The sequence below is a fragment of the Lethenteron reissneri genome, unplaced genomic scaffold, assembly GCF_015708825.2.
Source record: "Lethenteron reissneri isolate LAM-NWPU_2019-01 unplaced genomic scaffold, ASM1570882v1 scaffold_1846, whole genome shotgun sequence".
NCBI classification, from domain to species: domain Eukaryota; kingdom Metazoa; phylum Chordata; class Hyperoartia; order Petromyzontiformes; family Petromyzontidae; genus Lethenteron; species Lethenteron reissneri.
Window position 1 is genome coordinate 73,490 of NW_026891604.1, and position 14,435 is coordinate 87,924.

At 46.2% G+C, this 14,435-nt stretch overlaps 1 protein-coding gene across 1 annotated transcript in view; it reads right to left on the reverse strand.

Annotated features, from left to right (window-relative positions):
- Nucleotides 1-326: 326 nt before the first annotated feature.
- The window catches only part of LOC133339360 (uncharacterized), a 58,336-nt gene continuing 44,227 nt past the window's right edge, over nucleotides 327-14,435 (reverse strand). Inside the window, exons 10-14 of the mRNA XM_061547493.1 lie at nucleotides 5,978-6,045; nucleotides 5,560-5,833; nucleotides 5,073-5,351; nucleotides 4,141-4,319; nucleotides 327-1,907 (exon numbers count right to left, since the gene is read on the reverse strand). Of these exons, the coding sequence (XP_061403477.1) occupies nucleotides 1,743-1,907; nucleotides 4,141-4,319; nucleotides 5,073-5,351; nucleotides 5,560-5,833; nucleotides 5,978-6,045 (965 nt within the window). The 3' untranslated portion in view covers nucleotides 327-1,742. The remainder of the gene's footprint in view (nucleotides 1,908-4,140; nucleotides 4,320-5,072; nucleotides 5,352-5,559; nucleotides 5,834-5,977; nucleotides 6,046-14,435) is intronic.

Sequence of the window (14,435 nt, forward strand, 5' to 3'; positions counted from 1 at the left end):
GGGTGTTGACGTCATTGCTCTGTGGGCTCGCGAGTCAGTGGGGAGGGGGGTGTTGACGTCATTGCTCTGTGGGCGCGCGAGTCAGTGGGGAGGGGGGTGTGGACGTCATCGCTCACCCCCCATGCACAAATCATTTTCTTTTTAACTCCTCTATACCCGGTCGATATCCCTGTACCGGTATTAGTATTATTCCTACCAGCCCACCCCGCAGGGTCCTGTTAGCAGCAAAATAATATAAATGATCTAAACGAATGTTTCTACTAGGAGTAAATGCTCAGAACCTGCTCACAGCAAAAGCTGAGGCGTGTTTTGCGTTGAAGCTTTAAAGGACTCAGAATGAGTTACACCCCAATAAAGCTGGTTTCAAAAACTACATATTCAACAACCCGGGATATTTACACCTAGTACGCCTCCAAGCCATGCACCATCACCATAAGCACGGCGATGTGGGGTTTTTGCCCGCCCTCCCACAAACGATCTGTAATTGTTTAATATTAATGGTCGATATGGTGAGGACAAAGGCGTTTTGTGATTATTTTACAAGGACTGTTACAATCATTAAGTCGCAATAGTTGTAGAAGCAGTTGTGAACCAGACTTAATAGTCACTTCCTCCCACCATGAATAATCAGAAGATCAAAGTCAAAGGTGCCCCACAACACCGAAGTTAAACATATGACAAAAATGTAATGCCCTAAATTCATGGAATTACTAGTAATAATGATTATACAAATAGCATCCTTTATGCAACTGCATCCCACAATGCTGTATATTTCACAAATACAGGGACAAAGATGAATGTTTTTAGAGAATTAATGAATGTTCATGCATGTGGTGGGAAACTGGAGTACCTGGAGAAAATTCACACTTGCAAGGGGCAACACTCCATCCCATAGTGATAGGACAGTTAATATTAGTCAATGTTATGAATTCCACTGCTTCAAAATGTAATTGGTTATTTGTCTATCTCAAGCACAATTTGATTTGGAGCTGTCGATTCTGTATGAAAACTTCACTTGTAAATATAATTGATACAGATCTGATTACATCCTAAATCAATGTTTTTGTAACTTAACTTTACAATTTGGTTTTAACAGTGATTTATCTGAGCTAATTTTATGATTGGAAATGTTTTTAATTCAATATCAATTTATATTTATGCATTTTCTTTTCTGTAACACATTTCTTTTTGCACGAATTTATGTTTGCTTCACTGTTGTGGTTGTTTTATTTTATTGTGTTTGCCATTTTGGTGACCGAAGTCACTCTTGCAAATGAGACTCATTCTGGTCTCGTAAGTTCTCACCTGGTTAAACAAAATGCATTGGAAATGCAAAGCTGAACATTCCAAATGTGCAATGTTAACTTATGTTTCATCTTACCTAATGCTCCATTTGATCAAAAATCTAATTGACAACCATCATTTTAAAATTAAAAGACAACACAAAAGGCACAAAAAGATAAGAATTCTCTGAAAAGACAATTGGCCAGCAACACACTGCACTGCTGAAGGTGCAATAGATTGGAGTTAATAAGATGTGATTGGTCTTTTTGTAATGTGAGGGTACAAAAACTCTCATGATGGATTGATCAAGGTTTTTACAACAACTTGAGACAATAGAAGATGGTGGGGAATTCCACAGACAGGTCATGCGAGAAAAAAGATTTGAACAACATTGGGTTCAAAAATTCCGTGGGTATCGAGGTGCTCTAACTACTGCACCACCTTTCCCTGCTCCATAATTAGAATTGCTCAAAAATGCCCTCCAGGTGTGGGCAGGTTGTCCTGAGTTCCCACAGCACCACCCAGAACTGCTTGACCTTTTGTTGTCTTTTCACCAAAACAAGCTCCAGCAGGTATTCAGTCGCCTTCTTGCTGCCTTGCCATTGCTCCCTTTCTTTCGCTTCCTACACAGACACAGTCACAAAGCGTGTTGCTTAGAACAGAGCGATGTTCCAGGCATTTGGTACATTTTCAGACCCACTGTTTAGACCCACTGCCAGTCTACTCTGTGTGTGTTTCAGTTAAATGGCAAAGGTTTGACTTCGCTTGATGCTTGTGCATCGATAACACAATCTGTTGATGATGTTAACATTATCCAACTAAAGGTGTAAAGCTTTAACTTATTGATTCTGTCTTCTTGGTTCTTTCGGTAAAGTCACGTAGAAGGGAAGTAATAAAATAATAAAAATAAAACATAATATAATAATTCTCACGACATTTCGGCCACAACGCAAGCAGCCGTCCTCAGGTGAAGACCAGGTCTGTCGGGGAGACAGCGTCTGAATGAAACACCACCACGCTTGGAGCGTCTATTTAAGCTGGGTTGGAAGGGGGGAAAGTGCGCCTTGACAAAATCATTTGCATATCAAGAGGAATTTTGCATATTTATGGGAAATGCAGGAATGTGATTAGTACATTACAATTTTATACTATTTATTATTATACAATCTGCTATACACTATACACACACCGCTATACACCGCTATACACCGCTATACACTATACCATTGACCGTAAACGTGAACACAATCAGTTAAGATCCGGATCTTAACTGATTGTGTTCACGTTTACGGTGACTTTCAGACTGCAGTCCACTCACTGGCATGACCATATATCTTGTGTTCTCCGCAGGGAATGGATTCTTTGCTCCGCTGCAAGTCTCCTACTACCACTCTTCCATTGACATATTTCGTTGCTTCCTCTTAGTATCTTTCACTCGACGGTCAATGGTATAGTGTATAGCAGATTGTATAATAATAAATAGTATAAAATTGTAATGTTTAATACAATGTATAAGGCAATATATAGTATCATAATTGTATAGTGAATATACAGCAGTGTGATATACAGTAGGGTGGACAGAATAATACATAGTGTAATATTACACTATGTATTATTCTAAGGTATAGGATGGTATATAGTAATACAGTGTGTAATTTAATGTTGGGTTTATCTATGGCAGCATATAGTACGGGATAGACCCGTGTGATGTAAGGGAAAAAAGTTTAGCTGGAAGCATATTATATTTTTTGCGACATAGAATTGTAATGCATTACTTACTGTTAGTAGCTCAGCTTATTGAGAGTATATTTAGTATACTGATGATACTATGTAGTTTATACTTTAGTTTTTTACGTGGTTGTTTAGTTACTGCAGCTACATACTATTAACATTCCTTCCCTTTATTAATGCTACCCCTATCCCCTCCCTTTGATGCTGCTAATCCTGCATAATGCACGGGCATAATATGACTTTGAAAACCCCCCGCCCACCTACGCATTTCACAAGTAGTACTATTCACATTCCTGCATTTCCCATAAATATGCTAAATTCCTCTTGATATGCAAATTATTTTGTCAAGGCGCACTTCCCCCCTTCCAACCCAGCTTAAATAGACGCTCCAAGCGTGGTGGTGTTTCATTCAGACGCTGTCTCCCCGACAGACCTGGTCTTCACCTGAGGACGGCTGCTTGCGTTGTGGCCGAAACGTCGTGAGAATTATTTTATTATGTTTTATTTTTATTATTTTATTACTTCCCTTCTACGTGACTTTACCGAAAGAACCAAGAAGATGAATCCCTGCAGTCACGAAAGCTTTAAATCGAAATTTATTGATTCTGTTCGTCTTGTAAAGTGGGGGCACAAAAACTTTCAGCAAGATGACTCAATGTGAACATGAGTTTAGTACAAAGTTTTGCTGCTATTATGGACTCGTCTTGAAGGATGTTGGCCAAATTGATTAAAGAGTCACCATAAGGTTGCAGGCAGCTAGTGCCAAACGGCTTAACCTTGCATCTGGCCTCGTGGCCAATGCGCGTGCACCTCCCCATTGCTCCCAATAACGTTATCATGCGATGGTTTATCTCAGGACGTTACACATCATGTGCTGTGTGAGGTATTTTTATTCTCTAGATAGGAATGTGATGTTATTTTTTATATTGAAATACTTCCGAGGACAAAAGTTAGACATTTTCATAGAATACTTGGATCACCTACATGGAACATGTTAATGAGGGCCGTCGTATCTTCATGTTAAGGACAGACTGCACACCATCCTACTCTCTCGCACCTTGTAATTTAACATTTTCAATTTGATCTTGATCACCCTTCAATTACTACACCAGACCAGGGCCATACCTGCAGATTGATGTCAGTGAATATCTTTCGGCTCTGTAGTTGCGACAGCAGGGGTATCACGTTGGAGTGCAGTGCATCGATCAGCTCCAATTTGTGGGATTGGATTTTTTCTATCAGCGAAAAGTTGGTATACTTGTTCAGAAACAAAGTGGTCTTCTTGCAAAGCCTTTGGAAAAACACTGCAGTAAAAAGAGACAAAGTCAATGCTGTTTCAGCCTTAGAGGTGGACAAGAGGAGGTTGGAGTGCTTTTGGAAAACTGAACTTGATCATGAAAAGTAGCACTCATTTTCCTGAAGAATAACAATTTAATTAATTGTACATTACCTGACATGGCATGGATAATATACATGGAGGTTGACAAGGAATAAGGAACAAACACTGGAAAATGTCCAAAGAAAAATGGAAAAGTGCACATTTGGAATTAGAGTGATAGACAGAAAGTGGCACACATGTATGCATGTATGTTGAACTTCTTTCGGACCATAAGTAGCCAATCATTGAAAATGTGATGTCTTTGACTGCTAAGAAAATTAATTGGGCTTTGTTGGGACAGGTCGCTAGGAGGATTGGGAGCCCGGTGGTGGAGACGAGTGATGGATTGGCAGACAGAGGAGGGTATACACCGAAGGGTGTGCACACCGTCGAGTTGGAAGAGTTAAATTGGCTAAGGTTCTGGAGCTATATGGATTGTAAAAAAATACTATGTGGATTAACAGCGGCTTGGGGATGCCTTCATTCAGCAGTGGATAGAATATAGCTGATGATGCCTCATAGAAATCGATTACAGGGCTATAGTAGCAGGGTTAAAACTGTCAACTCATTGCAACCCGACTCCTTCGTGAGTGTGCTGACCACTTGGTCACCCAGTGTTCATATTGGCAGTTCTTTACATAAAAAAGCAAGAAAGCTTTGAAATGTAGTAATTTCTCACCAAGAGAGCCCAGCCACTGCGTGACTTCAGGATACTCGTCCTGCACGGCTTGCAGAGCAAACAGCAGCTGGAGGCAGTCGTCATTGCCTCTGTATATGAAGTAGTTGAGCAGTGCCTCTGCAGACTTCTCATCGGCATCCATGCCCTTGGTTTGAGCGAAGATCCTATTAGGAAGAATTCGTCCTTGACTCATCAGCTGCAGCAGCAGATGTCGGGGGTCTCTAGCGACCCACAACTTCAGATCCAACTTTTTCTCTTCAATGGACCGTACAGACTCACCTGTGACAGAGTTTTGAATGCATTTAGATTTCTCTTTTCAAATGCATTGTATTTTAGTTTTACTATCCTGCTATTCCAAAATGTGCCAACAGAATAAAGGAACACGCAACATATGTTAATTACGGCATTCAACCATTTTTAAAATTAACATTGGAATGTTGTACAGTACCTGTGCATATGCAGGATGTATTATTAATGTGGGTCATACCGTGCTTCTGAAACCAGCTCCTTAGTGGCTCGTAGTTCCTCTTCACATGGTAGAGAACTGTCCACAGTTCCCACAACGCCGTCTCTTCTTGATTAAAGAAGTGATCTAGTAGGACCTCCACACATTCCTCCCAATGTTTGTTTTTGGCTGCTTGGTAAACTTCGTGTGGAATAGAATGTGAGTCGTCAACATATTTCAGGAAGTGCGATATATCCGCTCCAATCCATTCCTTGAAATTCTCCTTGTTTTCTTTGATGAGTTTCAATGTGTCACTCTGATGGAGGTCATGAATTAGAGAACAAGGGAGTTACGTTTTTTTTCTATGTGCAATGGATCCCAAAGCATATTTCATCCTAAGCATAGATACTAAACAAATGAAGAGTATGTTCAATGTGCATGCAAACTGCATCTAGTTTACCTGAACTCCATTGGACACCACATCAACACGTGGCACACTGATTCCATTGCTCTTTGTTTTGGTACTACCTGTGAATACATATAATAGTACTAGCTTACCATTGATTCAAGTGGACAGTTGGTGTGGTTAAATAGTATTTTCTCATTTTATAGCAGCAAATTACATTATTAGAACCGAATAATAATGATGCTAGACACAGAATGTAAGACACTGAGATGAGAGTGAAGGAGGACATTTACATTACAAACTTGATAACATACTCTACAGACATGAACAGGAATTGAGGTTGAACAATTGCAGTAAAGATCAATATGTCTTCATCATGCTACCTCGCATCCCCAGTACATTCTACATTCTGCCAGATCATGCAGTTGCTGTACAATTGTTACCTGACCTCAAGATCTGCTCACTATCTACTCTTAGGTCTCCCCCTTTGTTGTTGCACTTCTGGAGACCACTCCAATGCCTGTCTCAACGATTGGCCATGACCCATTGTGTACACACGTCCCACCCAGCACAAACGTATTTAACGATATCTAAACTGCTTACCGGTCATGTTCTCTTCCGAACTTATGCATTGCTTATGCTATCTTGTCATTACATTTCTAGAATAATTTTCATACATTTGTGATCAAATGCCAACATCATCTTATTTTCAAACTAGAAGTAATGTTTGTCGTCACTATCATGGTGTGGTTGCTGGAACACGGCATCATATGGTAACTGCTCCTTTTCCATTTTGTTCAGGTTCTATTGGTCTCTGAGTCTCATCTGCCTCGAGTAACCCACATTACCAAGGCTCCCAATGCCCTGTTGTGGACGCTATTGTCTCTTGTGATCATTGTCTGTATGTTAGGACTATACCAAATGTCCCACACTCATGAAATCGATATCTGTAGCCATCACTTCCAGAAAGACTCATGACGTTGTCCATCTTCCACAACAAGGACAGGGAATTGTTTTTCTGGAGAGTAGAGCATTCTCAACGAACAAGGGAACCTCACCTCTAGACAGTTACAGCAAGTTTGTGCTAAACAGAAGCAAAACAGAACTAAAATAAATGTGTAGCTAAGCACTGTCTCAACAGGTTAAAAGCTTGGCTGTGTCGGGAGGTGGCAGGTTTAATGACACATTTATATATTTATGCGATCTAACACTAAAACACATCTATTATGGAGGTTAATATTTACTCAATAATATACTAGCCTGCAGTAGGATAGCATTATATGGTCACTAACGCTTGAAACTAAGTGTTAAATTTGGTATAACAGTTTTTGTTGAATATTACACCGGATTTACACATGTATATACTTTCAAGCCGCACTTAACTTATTAGCTCAAATATGTATTATGTACATTTTCTCAATCTCAGAGAGCCCATCAGTTATTTTAGCAAATAAAATAAATAGTTTAGATAACACTGCCACGTTCTTAAAGTAAACTTTGTGGCATTGCTCCATTATTCAACCAAATAATCAAAACTGCCGAGGATCTATGGATAACCAAACATCCACAAACAGTACTGTACTGCATAATACGTATAATGTTGTGGGTTTATCCTTCAACACACCGGTGTGCTGAACTTGTTACGAATTGGCATGTTTTGTTTACGTGACAAACCTTACTAAATTGGCTGTATCAGGTGGTGGTGGTAATAAAATAATAAAAATAAAACATAATAAAATCAAATAATTCTCACGACGTTTCGGCTACAACGCAAGCAGCCGTCTTCAGGTGAAGCCTTCACCTGAAGACGGCTGCTTGCGTTGTAGCCGAATTATTTGATTTTATTATGTTTTATTTTTATTATTTTATTACTTCCCTTCTACGTGACTTTACCGAAAGAACCAAGAAGATGAATCCTTGCAGTCACGAAAGCTTTAAATCGAAATTTAAAGGTGGTGGGTTTAACAGCACATTTATATTTACGTGATCTAACCCAAAAACCTCTTATGGTCATTATCTATATATATAAAATCGTGCATGTCTGTCTGTCTGTGTATGTGTGTGTGGATTTCGGACCATACGCACTTTCATTGGACGGCGGTTGCCCCTGGCAACAGCTAACGACGCCTTCGCCGCTTTCATTGGACGGCGGTTGCCCCTGGCAACGAGTAGCAACTTTTCGCCGCGGGGTGGACGCCATTTTTAATAGCGCGGGGGGGGGGGGGGGGGCCGGCACCCGTACCCAGCGTTCGCCGGGTGGGAAAATCAGGCAAGGCGGGAGGCTCTGCACGGTGCTAGGCCTCGACACCCAACACGCCACTCTGAGGTAAATTCATACAAATTTCACGTCCTCTACAGAGTGGCGAGGGAGGCAGAGTGGCGAGGGAGGGAGAGTGGCGAGGGAGGGACTCAGCCTCAAAACGAGTAACTGGTGTGGCGTATCAACATCGCCACTGGGGAGACAAAGGCGGCCGGGCGTGGTGGATACAAGTCCCGGGCAAAGCCGGGTCATGACTATGTGTGTATGTGTTTATGTGTATGTCTGTGTGTCTGTATGTATGTGTGTATGTATGTGTCTGTATGTGTTTGTGTGTATGTATGTGTGTGTCTGTATGTATGTGTGTGTGTATTGTGTGTCCGGCAAAACAACCTCCTACCTCCTCGCGGTGCCGGACGGGCAACACTGTCGTGGGCAGTGCTGTGGGGGGAGGGCCAATGCCCATTGGCCTCTCCCCTCATGGCGTCTGTGACCACCACAGTGGCTAAACGGGGGCTCTGGACGGGTGTGAGGGGCTGGTAACCCCTCCACCTTCAATTCATTACCACTAAACCACGAATTAAACATAAACCTGTAACAAATAAGCTTGTGCCGGAGGCCCCGGGGGGTCAGGCTTTTATGACGTCTCCTGGCCAAACCCCATTTGGCGGAGCCAGGAGATTGAATTTTCACCCTCGGGGCTCCTCCAGAAACAACAAAAAACCATTGCGGATGGCCACGTGGAATGTTCGAACGCTCACTGCGGAGGAGAGGCTGCCACTCCTCTGTCGGGAGCTGGACCGGTACCGCCTGGATCTCTGTGGCATTCAGGAGGTCCGGTGGACCGGTTCTGGCTCCTGCCACCATGAGGGGTGGACAGTCCTCTACTCGGGGCAGGAGACTGCCAAACAACAGGGTGTGGCTCTTCTTCTGAACAAAAGAATGAAGGGGGCGTGGGAGCGTGGCGGTGAGGTGTGGGAAGCTGTAAGCCCCAGGATACTTTGGGCTCGCCTTCCCATCAACCAGAGGCGAGGAGTGGTGGTCGTGGTTACTTATGCCCCCACCGAAGACGAACATCCGTGGAGGGATGCAAGCAAAGCCGATGAGTCAGACGCTTTCTATGACCTCCTGTCACAGGTGCTGGCTAAAGTGGCCACTCGGGACAGAGTCATCTTGTTGGGTGACTTCAATGCCCGAGTTGGTCATGATGCTGACACCTGGTCTGGAGTGATTGGAAGGCATGGGCCAGATCAGCTCAATAATAACGGTAGGAGGCTGCTAGATTTTTGTGCAGCCCATGGGCTTGTAATTACCAACACGCTCTTCCGGCATCGGCGCATCCACACAACATCATGGATACATGCCGGGTCCAAGCAAGAACATCTGCTGGACTACATAGTGACGGACCAGCGGATGCGAACCCATGTCCTTGACACCAGGACCTACCGTGGAGCTGATCTGTCCTCTGACCATCGACTAGTCATCTGTAAGATGCGCCTGCCTTTCTTCCACTCCGGTGGTGGGTGTACACCCAGGATCCCATTCCAACCAAAAGTGGCCTGGTCTCAGTTAGCTGATGAAAGTTGCAAGCGAGAATTTCATCATCGCTTGCAGCTGGGGTTGGCATCGTCCCCCACTCCACCTGATGTCGAGGGTAAATGGGCGAGGTTTAGGACTGTGACTCATGCAGCTGCAATGGCTGCTTTGGGTACGCGGTCCAGACCTCCCCAGAAACCCTGGCTGACAGAGGAGGTGTTCAGGTTAATTGAGAAAAAGCGACAGGCCCACTCTCATCGCCTACAGCATCCCACGTCAGAGAATGAGGAGGTTTACCGCAGCCTTCGCTCGGAAGTTCGGAGAGCCGTAAGGCGTTGTAAGGATGGGTGGTGGTCGCGGGTTGCTGAGGAGATGGAGTCTGCCTCAGTGGCCCGTGATCACAAATCACTATTTAACTCCATCAAAAAAGTAACCTGCAGCGCCACACCTATTACCATCATTAGAGGAAAAAACGGTGATCCAATCTCCGACCCCCAGGAACAGGTTTGCAGATTTGCTGAGCATTTCTGTGAGGTCCTGGGGGAGGGAAATTCTCTCAGCCACGAAAACATCATGGCACAAAGTGGGGATAACCCTGCTGAGGCTGCGGTGCCTCAAATATTGGAAGAGGTCACCCCCTGTGAGTGGCTGGCTGAGGTTCCAGCTGTTGAGGAAGTACTGAGGGCGATCCGGAGTCTGAGACCAGGGAAGGCACCGGGCAGAGATGATCTCCCAAGCGAAATGCTGAGGGAGGGTGGCGTTTGTGCACAGACTGCCCTATATGACATCATAACAACAGTCTGGACTACTGGACGGGTTCCGCAGGACTGGAAGGATGCCCTGGTGGTCCCCCTCTTTAAGAAGGGGGACCGCACAGACTGTAACAACTACAGGGGCATCTCACTCCTCAGTGTGCCGGGTAAGGTCCTGGCAAGGATTATTCAACATCGCCTTGCTAGGCACGCTGAGGAGGGGCTTGCGGAGCCCCAATGCGGTTTCAGGAAAGGGCGGTCCTGCACAGATGCCATATTTTCTGTCCGTCTGCTACAGCAGAGGTGTAGGGAATTCCAAAAAGACCTACATCTCTGCTTTATTGACCTGGTCAAGGCCTATGATACCATCAGTAGGACTGGACTCTGGGTTGTTCTTCGTGCTTTCGGAGTCCCTGACCCTCTGCTCACGATCATTAAGGACCTTCATGATGGTGAGCGGGCCCGGGTAAAACTACGTGGCCGGGAGTCGGAGCCTTTCCCTGTACACCTTGGGGTGCGACAGGGATGTCCTCTGGCTCCCACATTATTTAACATCTATTTTGACCGCGTAGTTCGTGAAGCCTTCAATAGCTGTACCGGGGGAATTTCCGTTTGGTACAGATATAATGGGAGGCTGATCGACGCCCGGGTGCGATCAAGGGATGGCTCCCTATTGGTCAACCACGTTATGTATGCCGATGATTTGGTAATAGCTGCTCATTCAGAAGAGGAGTTGGAGGCGCTGCTGCTGAGACTGGAGCGTGCCACTAAGAGGTGGGGCCTTACCATCAGTCCCACCAAAACCAAGCACCTGCCTGGGTATTTTGTACCATCGGACACTCCACCCCCACAACTCCCAATTGGTGATGGGGCAGTTGTGGAGAGAGTGGAGAGTTTCCCATACCTGGGCAGTGTGCTTATGACCGGCTCCAGTCTATCAGCAGAGGTCTCACTCCGAATCAGTCGAGCGGCAATATCTTTTCATCGGTTGCGTAACGCTGTGTGGAAGCTACCTGGTCTGTCGCTCCGCACGAAGCTTCAGGTCTTCTCGGCCACGGTCATTCCCTCCCTTCTCTACGCTTGCGAGACGTGGACCCCCCTGGTGGAGCATCTTCGCCGGTTGGAAACATTTAGGCTGGCCTGCCTACGATCCATCCTGGGTTTAACCAGGCTGGATTGTGTGAGGAGCTCACAAATCCTTGAAAGATCTGGGCAAAGTCCCATCAGTGAGCTCCTCCGGCAGGCAAGGCTGCGTTGGCTGGGTCATGTAGCCCGCATGCCCAGCCACCGCATGCCTAAACAGCTTTTGTTCGGCCGGATCGAGGGGGCTAGACGGGCGCGGCACGGGCTGGAGAAGAGATGGAGTGATGTGGTACAGGAGGACGTGGAGCTGAGTGGACTTGCCGATGACTGGTACCAGCGGTGTCAAGATCGGCCTCAGTGGAGGAGGCTCGTGAAGGACGCTACTGGGCAGTTGGAGGCAGTCGCCCTCCAACAACAACGGAGGGCGGAGGAGCGACGCTCACAACAACGAGCGGAGCGCCGGGTGGCTAAAGCACAGCAAGTTGGCACAGTAGGGGGCACAGGTGGTGCATCAGCCAGTCATCTCGGTCATCTCGGTCAGTCGACCAGTGGCACCTGGGTCTGCCCCGTGACCTCCTGCCAGCGGGCTTTCGACACTTCACGTGGCCTCAAGGTGCACTTGGCCTGGCACAAGCATCGTGGTGACGTCACCGCCACTTAGTGGCGAATGGCGGTTGTTGTTGTTGTTGTTGTGTATTGTGTATGTGTTTGTGTGTATGTATGTGTGTGTTTGTATGTATGTGTATGTCTGTGTGTATGCATGTGTGTGTATGTGTGTGTATGTGTTTGTGTGTATGTGTATGTGCGTGTATGTATGTGTGTGTATGTGTGTGTCTGCAGCAAGCGCGTGTATGTGTACCTATGGACGTGTAGGGGGAACGGTAGTGTAGTGCTTAGCGTGCTGCCTGTGTCTGTGTGTCTGTGTGTCTGTGTGTGTGTGTCTGTGTGTGTGTGTCTGTCTGTGTGTCTGTGTGTGTGTGTCTGTGTGTGTGTCTGTGTGTGTGTGTCTGTGTGTGTGTCTGTGTGTGTGCGCGTGTGTTGTGTAGGGGGAACGGTAGTGTAGTGCTTAGCGTGCTGCCTGTGTCTGTGTGTCTGTGTGTGTGTCTGTGTGTGTGTGTCTGTCTGTGTGTCTGTGTGTGTGTGTCTGTGTGTGTGTCTGTGTGTGTGCGCGTGTGTTGTGTAGGGGGAACGGTAGTGTAGTGCTTAGCGTGCTGCCTGTGTGTGTGTGTCTGTGTGTGTGTCTGTGTGTGTGCGTGTGTGGTGTGTGGGGAGCGGTAGTGTAGTGGTTAGCGTGCTGTCTGTGTGTCTGTGTGTGTGTGTCTGTCTGTGTGTCTGTGTGTGTGTGTCTGTGTGTGTGTCTGTGTGTGTGCGCGTGTGTTGTGTAGGGGGAACGGTAGTGTAGTGCTTAGCGTGCTGCCTGTGTGTGTGTCTGTGTGTGTGTGTCTGTGTGTCTGTGTGTGTGTGTCTGTGTGTGTGTCTGTGTGTGTGTGTGTGGTGTGTGGGGAGCGGTAGTGTAGTGGTTAGCGTGCTGTCTGTGTCTGTGTGTGTGTGTCTGTGTGTGTGTCTGTGTGTGTGCGTGTGTGGTGTGTGGGGAGCGGTAGTGTAGTGGTTAGCGTGCTGTCTGTGTGTCTGTGTGTGTGTGTCTGTGTGTGTGTGTCTGTGTGTGTGTCTGTGTGTGTGTCTGTCTGTGTGTCTGTGTGTGTGTGTCTGTGTGTGTGCGTGTGTGTGTCTGTGTGTGTGCGTGTGTGGTGTGTAGGGGGAACGGTAGTGTAGTGCTTAGCGTGCTGCCTGTGTGTGTGTCTGTGTGTTTGTGTCTGTGTGTGTGTGTCTGTGTGTGTGTCTGTGTGTGTGTCTGTGTGTGTGCGTGTGTGGGGAGCCGTAGTGTAGTGGTTAGCGTGCTGTCTGTGTGTATGTGTGTATGTATGTGTCTGTATGTGTTTGTGTGTATGTATGTGTGTGTCTGTATGTATGTGTGTGTGTATTGTGTATGTGTTTGTGTGTATGTATGTGTGTGTTTGTATGTATGTGTATGTCTGTGTGTATGCATGTGTGTGTATGTGTTTGTGTGTATGTGCGTGTATGTATGTGTGTGTATGTGTGTGTCTGCAGCAAGCGCGTGTATGTGTACCTATGGACGCGCGCGCGTGTGTTGTGTAGGGGGAACGGTAGTGTAGTGCTTAGCGTGCTGCCTGTGTCTGTGTGTCTGTGTGTGTGTGTCTGTGTGTGTGTGTCTGTCTGTGTGTCTGTGTGTGTGTGTCTGTGTGTGTGTCTGTGTGTGTGCGCGTGTGTTGTGTAGGGGGAACGGTAGTGTAGTGCTTAGCGTGCTGCCTGTGTCTGTGTGTCTGTGTGTGTGTGTCTGTGTGTGTGTGTCTGTGTGTGTCTGTCTGTGTGTCTGTGTGTGTGTGTGTCTGTGTGTGTGCGCGTGTGTTGTGTAGGGGGAACGGTAGTGTAGTGCTTAGCGTGCTGCCTGTGTCTGTGTGTCTGTGTGTGTGTGTCTGTGTGTGTGTGTCTGTCTGTGTGTCTGTGTGTGTGTGTCTGTGTGTGTGTCTGTGTGTGTGCGCGTGTGTTGTGTAGGGGGAACGGTAGTGTAGTGCTTAGCGTGCTGCCTGTGTGTGTGTGTGTGTCTGTGTGTGTGTCTGTGTGTGTGCGTGTGTGGTGTGTGGGGAGCGGTAGTGTAGTGGTTAGCGTGCTGTCTGTGTGTCTGTGTGTGTGTGTCTGTGTGTGTGTGTCTGTGTGTCTGTGTGTGTGTCTGTGTGTGTGTGTCTGTCTGTGTGTCTGTGTGTGTGTGTCTGTGTGTGTGCGCGTGTGTTGTGTAGGGGGAACGGTAGTGTAGTGCTTAGCGTGCTGCCTGTGTCTGTGTGTGTGTGTCTGTGTGTGTGTGTGT